General features: G+C 35.7%; 3 protein-coding genes, 1 long non-coding RNA gene and 3 other non-coding genes across 12 annotated transcripts in view; 6 read left to right on the top strand and 1 right to left on the bottom strand.

Moving 5' to 3' along the window:
• The window catches only part of LOC111458045 (SUPPRESSOR OF ABI3-5), a 9,095-nt gene extending 3,032 nt beyond the window's left edge, over positions 1 to 6,063 (bottom strand). For 2 of the 6 annotated variants that reach the window (XM_023100545.1, XM_023100579.1), the window contains exons 1-13: positions 5,895 to 6,063; positions 5,308 to 5,445; positions 5,051 to 5,091; positions 4,047 to 4,806; positions 3,890 to 3,961; positions 3,705 to 3,797; positions 3,541 to 3,620; positions 3,152 to 3,302; positions 2,297 to 2,384; positions 2,127 to 2,218; positions 1,815 to 1,883; positions 1,147 to 1,326; positions 450 to 642 (exon numbers count right to left, since the gene is read on the bottom strand). In XM_023100545.1, the coding sequence (XP_022956313.1) occupies positions 450 to 642; positions 1,147 to 1,326; positions 1,815 to 1,883; positions 2,127 to 2,218; positions 2,297 to 2,384; positions 3,152 to 3,302; positions 3,541 to 3,620; positions 3,705 to 3,797; positions 3,890 to 3,961; positions 4,047 to 4,806; positions 5,051 to 5,091; positions 5,308 to 5,355 (1,867 nt within the window). In that variant the 5' untranslated portion in view covers positions 5,356 to 5,445; positions 5,895 to 6,063. Of the gene's footprint in view, positions 1 to 449; positions 643 to 1,146; positions 1,327 to 1,814; positions 1,884 to 2,126; positions 2,219 to 2,296; positions 2,385 to 3,151; positions 3,303 to 3,540; positions 3,621 to 3,704; positions 3,798 to 3,889; positions 3,962 to 4,046; positions 4,807 to 5,050; positions 5,092 to 5,307; positions 5,595 to 5,890 lie in introns of all 6 variants that reach the window. The other 4 variants (XM_023100575.1, XM_023100553.1, XM_023100567.1 and 1 more) reach the window with 4 other exon arrangements.
• Positions 6,064 to 7,817: 1,754 nt separating this feature from the next.
• On the top strand, positions 7,818 to 11,491 carry LOC111463934 (phytoene synthase, chloroplastic-like). Its single transcript, XM_023107915.1, has 7 exons — positions 7,818 to 8,275; positions 8,500 to 9,129; positions 9,217 to 9,267; positions 9,522 to 9,694; positions 9,806 to 10,041; positions 10,899 to 11,091; positions 11,216 to 11,491. Exons 2-7 carry the CDS (start codon positions 8,697 to 8,699, stop codon positions 11,366 to 11,368), a joined length of 1,239 nt encoding a protein of 412 aa, XP_022963683.1. The 5' UTR covers positions 7,818 to 8,275; positions 8,500 to 8,696; the 3' UTR covers positions 11,369 to 11,491.
• A 658-nt stretch (positions 11,492 to 12,149) lies between these two features.
• On the top strand, positions 12,150 to 13,552 carry LOC111455881. The gene is made up of 2 exons (XR_002712648.1): positions 12,150 to 12,415; positions 12,673 to 13,552. It is a non-coding gene; the product is annotated as an uncharacterized LOC111455881 (long non-coding RNA).
• On the top strand, positions 12,673 to 12,754 carry LOC111431423. The gene has a single exon (XR_002708489.1). It is a non-coding gene; the product is annotated as a small nucleolar RNA Z103 (small nucleolar RNA).
• Positions 12,906 to 12,981, top strand: LOC111431436. Its single transcript, XR_002708492.1, has one exon. It is a non-coding gene; the product is annotated as a small nucleolar RNA Z103 (small nucleolar RNA).
• Positions 13,183 to 13,264, top strand: LOC111431431. The gene has a single exon (XR_002708491.1). It is a non-coding gene; the product is annotated as a small nucleolar RNA Z103 (small nucleolar RNA).
• Positions 13,553 to 18,140: 4,588 nt separating the features above from the next.
• LOC111462013 (sucrose synthase 5-like) overlaps positions 18,141 to 19,946 on the top strand; it is a 4,641-nt gene continuing 2,835 nt past the window's right edge. Inside the window, exons 1-5 of the mRNA XM_023105663.1 lie at positions 18,141 to 18,449; positions 18,792 to 18,946; positions 19,034 to 19,226; positions 19,319 to 19,437; positions 19,549 to 19,765. Coding sequence (XP_022961431.1) covers positions 18,240 to 18,449; positions 18,792 to 18,946; positions 19,034 to 19,226; positions 19,319 to 19,437; positions 19,549 to 19,765 — 894 coding nt within the window. The 5' untranslated portion in view covers positions 18,141 to 18,239. The remainder of the gene's footprint in view (positions 18,450 to 18,791; positions 18,947 to 19,033; positions 19,227 to 19,318; positions 19,438 to 19,548; positions 19,766 to 19,946) is intronic.

The raw sequence follows: 19,946 nt of genomic DNA on the forward strand, positions 1-19,946 counted from the left end.
TTTTTTTTTTTTTTTTTTGTTCTCTTCCCAAAAACCAAAAACCCCCTTGGAAATAAACTGGTATTCGATCCTCGTTTCCAAAAAATTGAGCTAGGGATAGAGTTTCAAGATAAACTTTCAAATCAAACTTCTCTAAGCTCCTTCAACTCTCTAATACAGCTCATTATTTCCTTCAAAATTCCTTCGCCACCCCAAACACTTAAGCCAATACTGAACTTAATCCTAATCAATTGCAGTCCTTTCATCCTAGTATCCTCTTTTCTGTAGGAAACAAGACTTCCGGCCAACATAAAAAACATGGGTACAGGAGGATGTTAAGATTTCCACTCAAAGGCCAAGAAGATTAAAAACAGAAATTAGCAAGCAAGCAAATAATGGCAAAAATATTATAAATAACAGGCTCAAATTAGTTGCAATGGGATAAGGGTAAGCTCCATCAAGGGACATACCTGTATTTCCGTCATAGTAGAACCCAGAAGCAGCATCATAATAGTAACCTGATGCTTCATCCCACACAAAGCCGGATTGTGGAGCCGAACCATGACTTTGAATTGCCACCTCCTTACCTCCTAGTTCCTGGCCACCATTGGATTGTTTGTCATCTGGGTTGTATTCCTTTGGTGCCCATCCAACAGCATCATACTAAAAAACACATGAAAGAATAATCATGCACAAAATACCCTAGAAGTAAAGATAGTGCTAATTTGGATCCCGTTGATACCAAGACTTATGAATCACGTATCTACTAAATACTTGTTCATATAGCGAAGGGTGATTACAGCAGAAATTTGTTAGAAATAAAGATTTCAGACATCAACTTAACAGGAGAACGAAGAGGTATACATTTTGCATAGCTCCCTCCTTCATCACGTCAAACTTATACTTGTTAAGAGTAATGCATTTTTGTTATTTATAGCAACAAGACCAACATAAAAAATATTTAGTTATGAATTATGCTTATTTGCATGTGGGTATACCTACTTCAATACTTGTGTATACTAAACCCTGGTTTTTTTTTAAAAAAAAGTTAGATAATGTTAACTGCAACAGAAGTTACACCTAAAAGTCAGTCTAAAAAAAGCAGATAAAATTGAAGTTTTCATGAAAATCATTTAAGGGGTGAAAAATAAAATAGCTTCAAAATACCTGCTGAGCAAATGTCGCAGCCTCAATTGCAGCAGCTGCAAGGCTACTTGACTGTGAAGATCCAGATGGTCCTGATCCTTGACCAAGAATGCTCTTAGCATATGCTACTCGTAAAATTTGTCCATTCTTCTCGAGGGTTGTGCCATTTGTGGCATCAAGAGCTTTTGTAGCATCCTCCACCTACAAAAAAAATACAAATCTCATAACAAAATATAGCTTCTCTGTCTGTTTATGTGTGCTAAATTGATCTTTTCACGCAAAAATAAAAAATAAAAATTAAGCAAGCAAAAATTGAAATAACACACAAATGTGATGAGACAGAGAGAGATTCCACTAAGCTAAGTACAGAGGCCCACTCCACTTATCTCCTTCATGCATCAGAAAACAGGTCACAACTTTTTTGGATAGGAAACAAAACACAATTATTAAGCACTACTTTGCTGGTTATAAGGATGGCAGCAATAATTTTGTCATCAATAATGTATTCCTGATTTTCAAGTATAGTAGACTGTAAAATCTCCCTCTGCAGAAATAAATCAATCTCCAGAAAACACGTTAAAATAATGTCACAAAGCACAGAGAAGGAGATGCATCAACATTTGGTACCATCAATTTTGTAGAACAACAAAAAGTTCACATTACATATCCAACTAAAAAAGCAAGCTTACCGAATGGAAATGAACAAATGCAAACCCTCTAGAAACATGAGTGAATTTGTCCCTAACCAAACGAAGGTCCTGCAAATATTTTTTTAAAAAGAAAATGTCATTATAACGTATAGTATTAACACTGTCAAGACCTCATAGAACTTGCAAAGATAACAAAGGCCAAAATACACGAAATCCAAGTGAAGTTAAATGTGTTTATAGCTGGTTTAAGAGATATTTTGAACCAAATTTTCTCGTCTAAGTTGAAAATTTGTCCAACTCCAATTAAGTGATTATTAGAAAAATGAAATTTCGACAATTTATTTAATGTACCTTAATAGGAGCATGTTTAGAGAATTCATAGCGAAGCATTTCCTCATCCGCATTTTCATCCAATCCGCGAACAACCAAAACATGAGTTGGACCTACTTAAAATCAAATTCAGATAACTTCATCACAAGGGAATAAAATAGAAACAACCTGATGACGAACTATACACAGACCTGCTTCTTGTCCTTTCTTTCCTAAAGATGATTGATTAGACATATTAATATCTGCCGGTGGAGCATCATCAGTCCGAGGTTCATTACACTGCATAAAACAATTGTGGTTTTTTCAATATTAACACGTCTGTCCTTAAATGAACGAGATGTCCCTTTGCCCAAAATTAGAGATTTAAAGCTTCAGGATTTAGTCCAATACTTCCTATATATAAATATTTATCCCACGGCTGCCATATATAAAACCACTTTCACCAATTACAATAAAAAGATTGTTATTCTTATCAGACAATCACAGGGGCAAATTAAACAAGAAATCGAAAAACCAAGAAACATAAATAAGGTATGAACCACCAAAAACTTATTTCATATTAATTAACTCTATATTGACAACAAGAACCCTAAGCATTTACTTCCAAAAAAGATGAACCTACACTTCGCATATGTAATTTATAATAGAATCGAAGCAGTGGTCCACACACAAAGTTAAAATACTCCAGATCAACACAGGCAAAGACTAGAATATTGGGGGATACGGTTTGAGAGACCAATTTCCTAAGAATAATAGTGAGAGAATCGCAATCAGGAGGCATTAAGCACCCTCATGGAGGGATTAGTCAACTTTTTCATAATTATAGTTACTGAGATTGCTTATTTCATTTGGGAAGCTATATAGAATTATTATTTATGGTTTAGATTATAATGCTTCATCACTCAAATGAAATGAGCTTCTTGTTTCCACATATGTACGTCAAACTACCAAGTACACAACCCATGTACCAGAAACATAGTTAAAGATCTCTACAATTGAAACAATTATCAAAAGTAGAAGAATATAGAAGAAATATTGGCAAAAACCTGAAAGCAAGATGTTCGCCTTGCAAAATTTACACAGCCACAGATTGTGCACATCCAATCAGATGGCATTGCCATATTCTTGCTAAAATAACCAGATCTCATAGTATTTTCTGCAGCAAAAGATCCTCCTGCACCCCCAGTTGGCTTACTACTGCAATACATAATAGATGAAATAAAAATAAGCTAGAGCAAAAAATAAATCATGGACTCTCTGAAGCCTACATTCAATAAAAATGACAATAAGACCTGAAAAAAAATTCAGCGAAGACTGATTCTCATAGAACCCAGTATTCTGAACTCCAGGCAAGTAAAAAATAAATAACATAAAAGAAACCTAGACAATTAGACAAATGCTAGCCTTATCCAATTCAGTGATAAACTGAACAAACCTGTACTCAAAGAAAAGCTTCCTGCCATCAACAACTAGTCCATCATCACCAATCTTGTCCATCATTGTTTGTGCTGCTCCCTATTTCATCAATAAGAAAAATTATACATATCCACCCAGAAAATATAATATAATTAACCAATACAATTTGAAAATTGTGGTTACCACTGAAGGGAAATCAATAAATGCAAAACCACGTGAAATGCCAGAATTGCGCTCTTTGATCACACGTACATGACGGAGGGGTCCCCATTCAGCCTATGATGAAGCACATTATAAAAATATTACAAAGTTTATAGCTACTATGTGAGCCACAAACATTATAAATAAAATATCAAGCTTAATATTACAAGGATTTGGTAGAGATCTTCTTCAGTGGTTTTTTGAGAAAGACCCTTCACAACTACAGTGGCAGATGGAGCCTGCATGAAAATGTTAAAAATCACTCAGTTTTATTCTCTCATAAATAATGAGTAAACAGAATAGACCGAGACCAAGAAAGAATACCACTGAATAATGCTCACGGTCTCGTTTCTCTTCTCGATCTCTTCGCCTCTCAGACCTTTCTTGGCGATCGTCATCGTAACTATCCTCTCGATAATTTCGTCCATGGCTTCGACTTCGAGGAGATCTTGATCTAGAATGAGAATCACGCCCACGAGACTTAGACCTATCATGTCTTCTATGAGGACTTTGATCCCTATCCCAACTAGAACATCTCTTGTCACGTTCACGATCACGTGATTCCCTTCTTCTCCAGTTACCCTCTCTTCTACTACCTCTATCATAATCAGAATCATATCGATACCGTCCATGGTCATAATCCCTCTCATAACTATCATCTCTCTTTGGATGAGCCACATTAGACTTGTAGTCATAATCATCGTACACATAATCATCACGCTCACGACTCCCAAATCGATCTAGCCTGTCAACTCCATGATCACGAAGATTACTAACACTACGATAACCATCACGAGATCTATCAAAATCCTGATATGTATCAATTTCATGTTCATTAAAAGCATCCAAGTCATGGTATGACTCATTATATGGTCTTTCATATCGTCTTGATCCCCTATCAATAGGGTAGTCATCTTCATAACTTCTCCTCCTTGATTGAGACCAAAGGCCAGAAGCTGAAGGTGCTGGTGGGGCATAGTCTTCCCTATTGGCAATATCATGGTGAAAGGCATCTCTTGGATAACTGTTATCTCTTGTGTATCGTTCATCTAAAAACCTTCGTTCATCATATGCTCCGCCAACCCTGCAAAAATGATAAAAGAAATGGGATGGAAGAAACCTATGCAACAGAACAAGAACAAAAAGTAAACTTGGACAAAGCAACCTAATATGAACGAGAATCCGAGTAGAAGTACAAAAAAAAACTCACTTAATCACCCATTGGATATACATCGATGCTATTAAGATTTATGAGATTTATGAACGAACAATTCTTCCCAAACATGTTCAAATATTCTTTCCAATGATGATAAAGAGTTATTACTCACCGGAAGTTTGGCTCGTGAACATTACCATAACCCTCCAAAGCCTGTGGATTCAAGAGAATAAGCTATGTCAGCACAAATAGTCAAATGTTCTTATGAGGTTAGGCAAATCCAGTCCACATCCTCAATGCCCCAAGTCTTTCTCTCATTTTTTTCTTTAAAGATGAGATGCCGGAAAAGAAATGGACATTCACATAGCCCTAATAATTTCGGGAATTATCATCCATATAGGTGATTATTAAGGAGGAAACCACAATTACGCTGTTATTATCCCATCCTTGTTGAAGACCATAGCGCCCAGGATCCATTATCGCAGGAAAAGTGAGTCACGAATACACCCTGCAAAGCTCTGGATGTTGGATCAAAAGATTCAGGAGCACAATGTTCGAAAACCTTTCCTGTAATATACGCACCAAACAGACATAGTTATGCCATGACGAACCAACACTTAACAAGTCCCATGAATAGACCTTGGCCTCGTATCTAAATTGGAATCCTCATAAATATAATCCTTCCCAGAATTCAGAAGCATCAATCTTCCGATTCCCTTAACAAAAAAAGCCGACCTTAACATTAGAAACCATAGAGCTCACGCAGCAACAACATAACTCAGTTGCCAAACTCAATCGCAAATACATCAACGCATTGAACATAATGTTTCAAGCGACCAACATGGCAAACGCCAAAGCAAACAGAAAAGGAAGAAATCCACAAAACATCGAAGAAACAATGACTAAATGACGTTATTTCCTACCAAAAGGCGCAGCGACACATGACGACACACGAAACATAACAAGTCTTCAACAACATTGAAAATTGCAATGAATAGGAAATTCGACGTACATACAATGGAATTGGAAGACTGATTTGGATCCGATCGACTGAATTGAACTCTCTCACTTTCTGTTCTTGCTCTTCTTTTTCTCGGTCTCTTCTAGGGTTTCTTCCGCCAGAACCAGCGTTAAAGTCCCGAAAGCATTCGACAAAAAAAAATGCTTCCAGCTTTCGCTACTCTCTTCGCCCGACTCATTACAGAAAAATATAAATTTGCCTTTCTCATTGACGATCGAAATGTGGGCCAGGCTTCAAACTGTATATCCTGGGCCCAATACCAGGCCCAGGCCCAATCTTGAATGTGTGTTTTCATAATTATAATCAATATTTTAAGAAAAATCACACCTAATTAATTACTTTTTAAATTATATTTTAAGAAATTTCGTTTACTTAGTTATAATCTAATCCTATTTTAGTTATTACTAATAAATATATTGCGAAAAAAAATATAAATTACTTAATTTATATTTTATTATAATTGCATTTGAAGTTATATTAATTTAGGTCTTTTAAGACACTTTTTAAATTGTACTTAATTAAATTTAATTTAAAATTAATTTATTGTCTATATATATATGACCATTTAAATTGATATTTATAAATTTAATTTTTATTAAAAAAATTAGAAAACTAAATAAATATCAAATATTTAAATTGGACCATATAGCTACAACTTTTTTTTATTTTAATTTGATTATATTTAAATTAAAATACAATCGAATTTAAAAAAAAATCTAGACAAAAAAATATTATTAATCTACGTAATATAAAATATTTATTTCTATTACAAAAATATTATTTAATAGTATACTCTAAATTATAATTCTACTTTGAATATAAATATGGTATTAAAAATATTTCTCTGGAATTATCTGAACAAAATTGGTAAATAACATAATTTAATTATTAATTTGTTTGAGGTAAGACTCTCTAACTTTAAAAGATTTAAAAAATATCTTTTAATTTTCAAAATTATTTATAAAATACTCTGACATTTTCAAAAGTTTCAATAATATTTTTTAATTTTTGTGTAAGAATATAAAAAATACCTTCAAATTTCTTAAAAAACTTAAAATACATATTTAAACTTTTTAAAACGTTAATAATATCGTTACTAAAATATTAATGAATTTTTAAAAGTAAAATAAATAAATAAAATATCTCTAAAATAATTATTTTGTTCATACATTAACGATAATAACTTTTTTTAATATTTATTTATATAGGTGGATGGTGTTAATGTTATTTGAAAATTTTATAGATATTTATTAAAGTTTTAAGTATATTTTAAAATAAAATATTAGGTTTTTATCTAAAATTATATATAAATGGTTTTTTTTTTTTTTTTTACTTTTTAAAAAATTAAAGGTTATTATTGAATATTTTATTTATTAATTTAGTGTTCAAATTATGATCATTAAATCTAGGCCTAGGCATGTGTCCTTTTATGGGTCGGTAACCATTAGTACCGGATCTCATGGGCTTACATGTCTGCCACGTGTGCTATTTAGGTGTACAATGTATCTCGTTAGTGCGGTAGGGTGAATTTTTGATAACGTTATCATCAGCTGATTGGGCTGGCTTGTCCACGTGTCATCTTCTTCCTACACTCTCACGCTTCTCCCTTTATCTTCATACCAATGGCATGACATCACACTTTTTTCCTTTTCAGACAAATTATTCAATAACGTCGTTAATTTATTTTCAATAATTATAGCGATATTCAAAAGATACAAACAAATGAACATCATAGACGATAATAATTTAACATTAAGTAAGGCCGACAAAGCGAATATGTAAAAATTGCCTTAGTTTGGATAGGGCTCAAGACGTAGTCGAGCGCTGATACAGTACCAAGCTAGAGCGGTCTAACAAGGGAATTGCCGACTGGTTCGTGTAGAAGAAGTTAGACCCACGAACTTTAAATCTTCCATTGTAGCTACAATAGCAAATGAACCCAAAATCTTACGAAGGAGTATGAGTTCGAAGAGCTAGAAGATATCGATACTTACTCGCGTATTGAATGGACGGAAATAAAAATGTAATATTTTTTTGGGCAAGCTACAATTTGACCCACACTCTCAGCCCCAATTTAAAACTGAGCGGCAACTTGCAGAAAAAGCAAAAACTGGACGGGCTCGACGCAGTTTGCGGACCATATTCTTCCAGCAACGATCAAGACTCCATTACAGCAACCATCCACCACCAAAACCCCGAAAAGCGCACAGTGGCCTCAACTCAAATGCGCCACAAAAAAACAAACAAAACAACACCCATTTCATTTCAATCGCCTTTTTATATTACAATCAATCTTCAAAGTTGAATCGAAACAGAGAGCTCCCTCCCTTGGCGGTTCGTTTCTCCTCCCTCCTCCATTGCTGTTCTTCAACAATCGTAAGTGATTCTGCTGTTCTTGTTTTTTATTTTGGGGATTCGTTTCTGTTCATATTCTAGTCAAATTTCGAAGAAATCTGAGGATAATCACCATGTGAGTGTTAGGTGTTGGCTGGTCACGAAGTTTATTTTATGTCCACATAATCGGGTTCTTATATTAATTTATTGTACTCTGTTTTGGTTGTGCTTGTTTTTTAAACTATAAATTTTTGGACGAATTACAGGCGCGATACAAAAGAGAAACTAAGTGGGGAGCTTCCTCCGTGTCAAAGCATTGCTAGGAATTTCTTGGACGGTTCAATTGGATTTAACTTCCTTTTTCCACTTCATTTTCCAATTGGGTTTCTCGATTACTCTGCGATTCGTTATTTCTAGATTCGAATCATCGAGTGAGGGAGTGAAATTTTGAAAATCGATTGATATGTCTTTTGCTTCGTCGTTGGTTGTCTCTTCCAACGTCGAAATTTCCCCATCGAGCTTCGGATTTCTTGATTCAGTCCGAGATGGATCTCAAATTCCCGATTCTTCGAGATTCTTTTCCCGAAATCGAGCGGCGAAAATGATGAAAAAGAGACACAAATGGGGGAATTACTCTCGCTCCTCACAATTGAAGTACCCAGTTATTGCTGCAAGTATGGTGGTGAATCCCGCCGGAGCAATGACCGTCTCGTCGGAGAAAAAGGTGTACGACGTGGTTATGAAACAGGCGGCTCTGGTGAAACGGCAGCTGAGGACCGCCGGAGAATTGGATGTGAAGTCGGATATTGTTCTTCCTGGGACTCTGAGCTTGTTGAACGAAGCTTATGATCGCTGTGGTGAAGTTTGTGCGGAGTATGCCAAGACATTTTATCTGGGTTAGCCTTTTTGTTATCATTTTTCTTACTCAAAATTTGTTACTTAAATTCTTGTCTGATTTCATGTCTTTTTGTTCTTCTTTTTAGGAACTATGCTGATGACTCCCGAGAGACAAAAAGCTATTTGGGCAATATATGGTAAGTGGTAGTGAACTATTATATTTGAATTTCCTTTGCTTGGCCTTTGTAGCTTTGATCGACATGATGTCGGTGCGCAATCTGTTCGGTTATAGAGCCGACTGTTATCTATAGCTTTTGTTATACATAGTAGAACTTGCCTCCTTGCATTTTCTCTCTCTTATTCTTTGTGTTCATCTAGATTGAGTATGTACGTTATTGTGCGATCGTAACACAATTTGTACTGAGTGTCCTCGTTTGTTGTTGGCTTCAAGTGTGGTGTAGGAGGACAGATGAGCTTGTTGATGGACCAAATGCTTCACACATAACACCATCAGCATTGGATAGATGGGAGGCAAGGCTGGAAGAGCTTTTCCAAGGGAGGCCTTTTGATATGCTCGACGCCGCTTTAGCGGATACTCTTACTAAGTTTCCTGTCGACATTCAGGTCAGCTATGGTTCAATCGACATCATAGCCATATGAAATCTTCGTACCTCTAGTAGAGATGGTGTTTGGCTATGAAGTTGGATGAAGTCTAATACGTTTCGATTTTTGCAGCCGTTTAAAGATATGATCGAAGGGATGAGAATGGATCTAAGGAAGTCGAGATACAAAAATTTCGACGAACTATATCTCTACTGTTATTATGTTGCTGGAACAGTTGGGTTGATGAGCGTTCCTGTGATGGGCATTGCACCTGACTCGCAAGCAAGCACAGAGAGTGTGTACAATGCTGCTTTGGCTTTAGGCATTGCTAACCAGCTTACAAACATTCTCAGAGATGTTGGAGAAGAGTAAGTTCACTGCCCTTGTTGACTCTAGTGTAATGTTTCCTAAGCTGGTTCATGTCTTAACTAATCTTTAAGTAAGTTCGATAATCATTAAGAACTTAGAGGGAACTAGTTCAAACCCTTACAACGACATTAGGCAATCAAACATAGTAGGGTCAGCTCGATAATCGTTAAGAACTTAGAGGGAACTAGTTCAAACCGTTACAACAACATTAGGCAATCAAACATAGTAGGGTCAGCTCGATAATCGTTAAGAACTTAGAGGGAACTAGTTCAAACCATTACAACGACATTAGGCAATCAAACATAGTAGGGTCAGACTGTTAGGAAGCAATGGTATGATATTGTCCACTTTGAGCATAAGCTCTCGTGACTTTGCTTTGGGCTTCCCCAAAAGCGGCCTCATACCAATGGAGATGTATTCCTTTACTTATAAACCTATGATCATTCCCTAAATTAGCTAACGTGGGACTCACTCCCAATAATCCGCAACATAGACGGCTCTCTCATGACATTAGTAGTACACACACGCTAGCTCAAACATTCACGGATAGGGGTGAAATCAACATATAGTGTAAACTTAATGTTAAAGTAAAAAAGAACGTCGTAGAACAAGTCTAAACTCTAGAACTGGAACTGCCCGAGTCCACCTCTAGCAGATATTGTCTTCTTTCGGCTTTCCCTTTGAGACTTCTCCTCAAGCTAGGGAAAGGTTTACACACCCTTATAAATGGTGTTTCGTTCTCCTCACCAACCAATGTCGGATATCACAATAACGACCATAACCATTGTCGATTAAAGTGCATAAACAGGTGCAAAAGACGTTTTCTTTAACGGGATTTATTTACGGTATTGTAAAGTGCTAGAAGAGGAAGAATCTACCTACCGCAAGATGAGCTAGCACAGGCAGGAATTTCAGAGGAGGATATATTTGCTGGAAGAGTAACTGATAAATGGAGGAACTTCATGAAGAGTCAAATTAAACGAGCTCGAACGTTCTTCGATGAGGCCGAAAAAGGAGTGTTGGAGCTTAGTAACGCTAGCAGATGGCCGGTAAACAATCCAATGTTTCTTTTACTTTTCTTCTTCATTTTGCTATCCATTTTGATCGAACGTCCATCATTCGTTCTATTAGTCATTGTGCTTGAAATGTGAATGGTAGCCATAATGCTTGTAGGTGTGGGCTTCATTGCTACTATATCGGCAAATATTGGACGAGATTGAAGCAAATGACTACAACAACTTCACGAAGAGGGCATATGTGAGCAAAGCCAAGAAAATGTTGGCACTACCAATGGCTTATGCAAGGTCTCTCCTTGGCCCTTCATGAACTTGCACCAAAATCTTGTATATTAACATGTTCTTAATTATATAGTGACTCTCCTTCATTAGTCAAATAAAGTTAGCCACGAAACTAGTGGAAAAGAAGCTCAATACATGTGGTAAAGGAAAAGAGAATAGTTTGGGTCGAGGCCCCTAATCAACCCCCTCAGCCTTGACACGAGACCAAGGTCGACATTTGGTCGACCTCCTACGGGACCATGTCGGTTCGTGGCGTCCTATTCAATTTGGTCTTGATTATCTTAACCTAATTGTTAGTGAGAGAAAAAAAAAATCTAAAAGAGTTTGAATATGAATATCGATCTAGTTAAAAATCTAAAACTAAATATAACCCGAACAACTCGAATAGAATTCACAACCCAACTTAATTCTCTATTTTTCGATTTGGGTTGGATTTGCTGGGTCGTTCTTTTTTATTTTTATTTATAATTATTTAACAAAACCCTACTTATTATTAATAACTAAAATTTTATAAAGTTCAAATATCAATCATGAACGAGTCATATCACACCAATCACACCACTAACCTCAATGAACATTATATTCTTAATTTTTTTTTTTTAAAGTATAGTAAGATTGAATTGGGCTGTAACTCTAATTTTGGGTTGGTCGAATTGACTCGACCAAAAAATGTCAACCTGTAAAACAAACTAAATTTGTCAATTTTTTTTAAAAATTCAACCAAATTGAACCTTTATTGGACTTGGATAGTCAAGGTCGCCCGAACAACAATGGTCGTTAGATTCAAACATCTAATCTCATAAATTAATCAAGTAATGCTATATCATTCTTTACGATAGTTTTATTCAAAAAAATGTAAACGGCTGATAAAAAGGAAAATCGGACCGTACACGTGGCATGATATAAAACGATAGATCTGTAAACCCTAATAAGCAATTTTAGGGTTTGGAAGCGAACATTGCAGCCCCTCTGTTTCTATATATAAGCTTCTTAGCGCATTATCTATCACACCAACAATCGTCTTCTTCATGCGGCCAATCTTCACTATGGGCGTTAGGGTTTTGATTCGTAAGAGGTAAACCATTTTCTTTTCGTAGTGGACTTAATGGTGTCGGATACTGATTACTGGCATCCGTTAGACTCTGTTTCATTGTCGGTTGCTTTGCATGAGCCGCCGTGATAGCAGCTCCGATTCTGTTAACTAAAGAGGCCTTCATGGCTTCCACACGAAGCCGGCTTTGAGTTTCAGTTTCGTGCTTAAGGCCACTACTACTTGCTACGGATTTAATGTTGCCTTTTGCATTGTTTGATATGTATGATTATCAATCGCAGATGGAAGTGATGACACTTTCCCCAAATGATCGACGCTGATTATACTGTGCTGGTGTGGTTACCACACTTTTGTCTGATCCATCTCATTTGATTTTGATTTAATTTGAATTCGTTTTGACTTTTCCATTCTACTTTTTAGTGTTCTTCGAAAGGAACTGTCATTTCTCTTTTAGTACTTTTAGTTGATTTAAGATGATTGTATTCAGTTGCTAAACTGAATAATTGCGATGAAGTTGGAATTGATGATACTTTCCCCAAATGATCGACGCTGATTATACTATGCTGGTGTATATATCACATTCCGTCTGATCCTTCTTCTTCGATCTTTCTTTATTTGAATTTTCCTTGTCTTATAGTCTTTCGGTGCACTGAGTTTCATAGAATTTAATGCTGTATTTCTCATTGATATTTGATTGTATATGTTTTTATTTAGCGTCGTTAATTGAATTTAGGCTCTACTTTCACTATTTGTTTCAAATGTTGTTTGAGATGTATGACTACCAATCGTAGATGGAAGTGATGACACTTTCCCCAAATGATCGACGCTGATTATTCTATGCTGGTGTGTTCTTCACACTTTTGTCTGATCCATCTCCTTCGATCTTAACCATGAACTGGTTCTAATCAAATTACGTTTGTCCTGACTTCTGCATTTTACCTTTTTTTGGTTACTTTGAATCAAACTGTCATTGCTCTTTGGGCCGGTAGCTTCAGCCCAATCTTTGTGCTAGAACCCATTAACAATGCGTCCGAGCCTAACATTGGATCAAAATAGTCTCGACAATTTTGATCATTTAAAACACCATGTGTTTTATTAAGTAAATTATAATACAAGTAAACAAAACATTTCACAGAATTTACTACAAAAATCAGTTACAATAAATGGTCATGAAACATAATTATATCTTTCCTCTAGCCCCATAACTTGTTTATGTTGACCAAAGTCCCTTGGATCCTAGCACCTTCATATGAACTCCTTAGTTGTTTCTACCCTCTAGTTCTCATATATGTTAAAATTCTCAAATGAATATCATTTTATCTCGGATGATAATGACTTTTGATATCTTGATTCAACGGGGCTGTATGGTTCAATTATTTTGTGTCATATTTTTGTACCGTTTATTTAAAAATTAAATTTTCGTCAATATAATATAAATAGGGAACATATAATAAAAACAAAAGCAAAATTAATGAAAAATAATATAAGAAATGGGTAATAATTGAGGAAAATAAAAAGTAAAAAGGAAAATAAGAAGCAACCAATAGGAATGATGAAAAAATTGGAAATTAAATGTCGATAAGGGTTCCGATATTATTCTTGGGAAGGAATTTTTGAGGGCAAAAGAGTAAATTGATTCTCCAACACATGGATTTTATATAATCTCTTGTTTGTCTCTTTTTCATCTCAGAATCTTGAAATAAAACCCTAAACCCTAAATAATTTTGGTTGTATAATTCACTTTGTCATTAAAATTAAAAGTTACGAGTACTTTGTTGTGTTTCTCGTTAGACTTCATTGTAAAAACTGCCACAAATTCACCATTGAGATCAAAGTCAAGAAAACTCCCTATAGAGGCTTATTTTGGCAAGGGAAGAGAAATTTGGGTGGTAGATTCACTCTAGAAAATTGAAGACTCATAAGGTACAATTATGACCTTTTTGTTTTGGTTGTACGAGGAGTCTTGGTATTTCTTGAGATATAAACATGAGTTTTACGTTACTTTGAATGACTTTATTTTGTTGTGAGGTCATCTGATAATTTCCAAAATAATACGTCCAAGTTGTGTGCGTTATGTTACCAAAATTTAAAGAAAATGTTTGAACGCACCTGTCGCCCAACGCATGGAGGAGCCTGGTGTAATCGACCATCAACACATGGCAGAAAACGATGGGAAATATGCGTCTAGCCCTGGCAGTTGACACTTGTAAACCATTCGGTCCCAAGTCGACCTAAACTCGACTCAGTACCCAAGCGATCTGACTTGCAACTCGATCGACTATGTCGAACTTGCGACTGTGCAAAGGTTCTCGTGCGTGAAAATGCATGTAGCGACCCCTTAGTGCGCGTGAGTGTTCCAAATTCATCTATTTGACTTTTGTTTGCTAGTCAATTCTTATGTGAATTACGACTCTAAGAGAATCTTAGAACTTTTGGAAACTTCTCCGATAAGATGATCAAGCTCAGGAAGGCACATGCGAACGAGGTAAATGACCATTTGGATTTTCCTACGAGATAAGCTTGCATGCTACTAAACCACTAATCCTAGGAAGTCAAACCAAGTGGTTTAGAAGATGGAAATAAATTAAAATAAGAAATTAAGCATACTTAATTACGAGCTAAGAATATCATATTGAATGTACATGAAAGGAGGAAGGAAATTTTGTGAAACATGCAGTCCAGTCCAGGTGAAGATGGATGTTATCTCTCGTCGAACATGCGTGTTGATATTGCAAGGACTATTGCACGTTAACTCTAGTATACGATTGTCTGTATTTTCTTTCTTGTTGAGAATAGGAAGAAACATTGAGCTCAGACTAGAATGCTAGAGACTTATCGACCTAGACAAAGTCTAGATCAAGATGCCTTTAAGAGATGGTGCATTTAGGGTCACGAAGGGCTGCCAACAGGCCCAGCCCCAGTGTTTGAGACCACGATGATTGTCAATATTTGTGGTAGTATGGTCTTGTGGATACTTACTAGGTTATGGATACGAAGAGAGCCTACAAGTAGGTTGCTTACCGGATATTCTTATACTCATCCTTTTCTACATTTTTTCAGGTAAATGATGTCACTGGCGCGAGGGTGCTCCAGAGCATCTATGAGTCTTGCACAATCATGCATAGTCATATCATGCATTTTGTTACCCCAAAATTTTTTTCTTAATTACTAAATTTTTTTCGTAAAATCTTCTTCCTCATTTATTTTCTACGTTCTTTCCTCGCATAGTCTCTCGATCACACAATTGATTCTAAGTCTTGAATTTCGAGCTGTGACACTCGACACTCGACGTGAGCAAATCCAATAGGAATGATTCCTCCTTCGAGAACACCAACATTAAAGATGGTAAAGAACAGTAGTAATACACCGACAACAAAACCGAGGGTGAAGAAAACTGAACCCCAAAAACCTTAATAGAAAATCAAGATCGAAACTAGAATCGAGAGAGAAGCATACTTACGAACAACTAATCTATAAACATTATAGCCGAAGGTAGAGAATACGAGTGACGGTCAAAGTCAAATAAAAAACATAATGAATAGATTACCAAAGTGAGCATGACTACTCATTCTCTCAACGCCCAAAGGTTCATATCCTCTTAAAAACTGCGTACACCCATAGAATATACTTCACACCATAGAATATACCTTCTCACACCATAGAATATACTTTCTTCAATTATATATATATCTAAAAGCACGCCGGATTCACAGAGACAAAATAATATACAAATTTTTTAAAAGAAGTCATAGTAAGTTTACGAGATAAAAGAACATTCAAAATTTTTAAATGTTACGAGAAGATTCCCACAACCCTCAAGTCATAGCAGGTTCACGAGACGACATTCCAATTTTTTAAATCAATCGCTCAAGATCGGAACTGCCACTTGTTTTTGTCGTATTCGTGTTATTCTTAAAACGAGAATATTAACTTTGAACCTTATTAGCACCCCATTCCTTTTCTTCTCCTTATATCCTCCATTTGTCACCGTGTAGAACTGGCAACACATGTACTTCTTGATGTGAGAATAAACTTGAAAACAATATCAATAATGGGTTCTTTTCAAACCCTATCTTACATAGATGCTTATAACAGAAAGTTCGGTATTATCGATAGACCTAATTGAATTAGGTAAATGTCACTCGATATATTTTTCAGTTCCTTATAATCATCTCGAGACGAACATAGAAAGAATTATTGTATTTTTTATGTTATAAGTAAAGATCGTAAAAATTATTTATAAGATCAGTAAATTTGAACGTGTTGAAAAGCTAGTTTATTTTGAACCATTTGATGGGAATACAATTGGTGGGTTGGCAAAGGACATTAAATCATGGAATAAAGAATAAGCTTTTAAGTAGCTTAGGCATGTTCAAAAAGTAATGTGGGTTTAGAAATTGATTCCAACCACTTAACAAAAGACACACAATAATTCAAAAGTAAGGTAGGTAATTTAGGAATGTTCTTCGTGTTTGTCGCTTAATTTTCAAGCGTTCTATCTAAATCACAAATCATCGATCAACAATGATTAGATAAGAGTGTCTATGGGTTGAGTTCGATCTGATTGAGACATTTTTTTAGCGTGTTTGGCTTATGGGTTGAGTTTGATCTGATCGAACGAGAGTGGTCCTAAGAATATCTTAGTTAAAAATGGTTTGAAAGAATCGATAGTTACTATATATATCAACAAGATGCACATTTCTTTTTAATAACTTAGTCATAGAAACTTCAATCTAAACTGTATAGATTGGATTGAGATTATCGATCTAAGATAAACGTTGCAACGTTCATCAATTTTTTTTGGGTCATCTGATTTTGTAAATAGCCCGAGTTTTGATTTGTGTTTGCAGCTTAACGATCAAGCACTACATCTAAATCTCATCGGACAATAGTTGACTTCATAAGTGAGAAAAAAGCATACTAAAGATGAACGTAGGAGGTGAGTAATTAAATACCAAATCTTGATTCATTTATTTGAAACCAACTAATCACTTACATTTGGATAAAGTTGATCGAATTTTTTTTGGATTAACAAATTTTTTAAACGCCCCTAGTTTGGTTTGTGTTCGTAGCTTTATTTTAAAAAACTCGACCTAAATCACAACCACAGAATAGTAAAAAATGACAAAACATATTAAAAAACGTTACGTGTTAGTTTATGAGAATAATCTTCACTCTTAAAAGCAATTTAAGATAAGTAAGTAACGTGACCATGTTCATTTATTTGATAACCCAACCAAAACTGTAACAGTATAAGCCTACCGTTAGTATATATTGTCATCAGCCACGGTTTTCCACGCTCTTATAAATAATGGTTCGTTCCCGTTTCCAACGGAATGATATCAGAGCCAATCATCAGACGCTGACCCTTAATCGGTAGGAGAGGAGAACAAAACATTCCTTATAAAGATATGTAAATTTCTCTCCAACAGACGCGTTTGAAGGATTCTTATCTAAATCACTGGTAAACGATAGTTGACTCGACAATGTTAAAGCGATTAGCATTAAGCAAATGTAAGAAGCTCCAAATCGAATCAGCTAGCGATTACTCATTTCTTTACATGGAAAGGACAATGAATTACCAAAGTTATGAAACAAAACCAAACAAAACCAAACCAAACCAGTTTTGTTTTTGTGTTCCAACAAGTTCATCTCACCCACAGATTCTTTTTCCTTTTTCCAATAATGTTCTTTCTTTTCCAATCTTTTAAAGCTCCATCTACACATCAAATTCCCTAAGCCATTGGCCAACCAAAACCAAACCCATTTGGCCTACCTCTCCTATAAATGCCCCATTGTGTTCAACCATTGCATAATGCACTTGTGAGAGAAGAAACAGCTATACAATATGGGTTCAATTGTGAACAATGGTGCTGCCAAGAGGCCTGAGTTGATAGCTCATGGCATGCCAGAGGCACTCAAGCTGAACCATAACTCTATGAAGAGATGCTTTGGTAAGCTTGTTGAGAAGGGGAATAGGAGCTTAAAGCTCAAGCAATTGATGGAGGAAATGGAGCATGTGGAGGGTGTTCTTGGCCATATTTTCGCATCTACTCAGGTTCTTCTAATCTCTCTCTCTCTCTCTCGGGATTGACCCGTGTGACTAACAATCTTATACTGTTAGGAATCACGACTCTCCACAATGGTATGATATTGTCCACTTTGAGCATAAACTCTCGTGGTTTTGCTCTCGTACCAATGAAGATAGTATTCCTCACTTATAAACTCATGATCTTCCACTAAATTAACTAATGTGGGACTCACTCCCAATAATCCTCAACATATACTAGAGAGAGAGAGAATTCAATAATTTTCTTTCTCGAACATGTTGCTCTTTCTCTATTTTGTCTTTTCATTGTCTCCTCGTAACTTTTATGTTATGTTTTCATTACTTGTGTAGGAGGCAATTGTGACTCCTCCGTATGTTGCTTTTGCTGTTCGACCAGAACCAGGGCGTTGGGAGTTTGCTCGAGTTAGTGCGGTCGATCTCTCAGTCGAATCTCTCACTTCAACCGAATTTCTCAAATTAAAAGAGATTATTTACGACAAAGAATGGTAATAATATGTTTTTTTTTTTTTATAAATATATTTTGTTTTATAAAAAAATGTGTAATTAGTTTCCATAAATGGATAATCCTTTAGGGCAAATGATGAACATGCATTGGAAGTGGATTTTGGAGCCATTGAATTCACAACTCCTCACTTAACCATTCCCTCCTCAATTGGAGAAGGTCTTAGCTACACTACAAAGTTTCTAACCTCAAACCTAAGTGGCAAATTGGAGAATGCACAACCGCTCGTCGATTACTTGTTATCCCTCGAGTATCAAGGAGTGGTATGATTCAAACCATTAACCTTTAGGTCGATAATATGTGTTTTAACTAGCTAAGCTATGCTCGGATTTGACTGTTACTTTTTTTGTCACAGAAACTTATGTTAAACGAGACTCTAAACACAGCTTCTAAACTTCAAACGACGTTGATTCTTGCGGATATTTTCCTTTCTACACTTCCTCCCGACACCCCTTACGAAAACTTCCACCTTAGGTGAGAAACCCTAATATCGCTTTCGATTTTATCGAGTATAGTAATAATTTAGCATGACCCGTCATTTTCATTCGTAATCGTAATAATCTTTTCCAACTTTTGTGGAATCAGATTGAAGGAGTGGGGTTTTGAGAAAGGATGGGGAGACTGTGCTGGAAGAGTAAAGGAAACCATGAGATGTCTGTCTGACATACTCCAAGCCTATGATCCAACACAAATGGCAAAGTTCTTCAGCTGGCTTCCCACCATTTTCAACATTGTCATCTTGTCTCCTCATGGATACTTTGGACAAGCTGATGTTCTTGGTCTACCCGACACCGGAGGCCAGGTACGAGTTTTCATCAATCGAGAAGAAATCAAATGAAAACAAGAACGTAACGAAACCGATCTCGAATCGTAACCAAAACAGACTTTGACATATGCTACAAACAACCTCAAATGTTTTTGTTTGTTTTAAGGTGATGTTTTTTTTTTTTTTTTTTTTTTTTTTTTTTTTTTTTTTTTTTTTT

Source organism: Cucurbita moschata, unplaced genomic scaffold (assembly GCF_002738365.1).
Source record: "Cucurbita moschata cultivar Rifu unplaced genomic scaffold, Cmos_1.0 Cmo_Scf00002, whole genome shotgun sequence".
Classification (NCBI taxonomy): Eukaryota; Viridiplantae; Streptophyta; class Magnoliopsida; order Cucurbitales; family Cucurbitaceae; genus Cucurbita; species Cucurbita moschata.

Bases quoted from the DNA above. Each gene is read 5' to 3' on its own strand.
- LOC111463934 (XM_023107915.1), top strand. From the start codon at position 8,697: ATGTCTTTTGCTTCGTCGTTGGTTGTCTCTTCCAACGTCGAAATTTCC. The intron at 9,130-9,216 runs GTTAGCCTTTTT...TCTTCTTTTTAG, and splicing joins TGCCAAGACATTTTATCTGG to GAACTATGCTGATGACTCCC. The intron at 11,092-11,215 runs GTAAACAATCCA...TAATGCTTGTAG, and splicing joins GTAACGCTAGCAGATGGCCG to GTGTGGGCTTCATTGCTACT.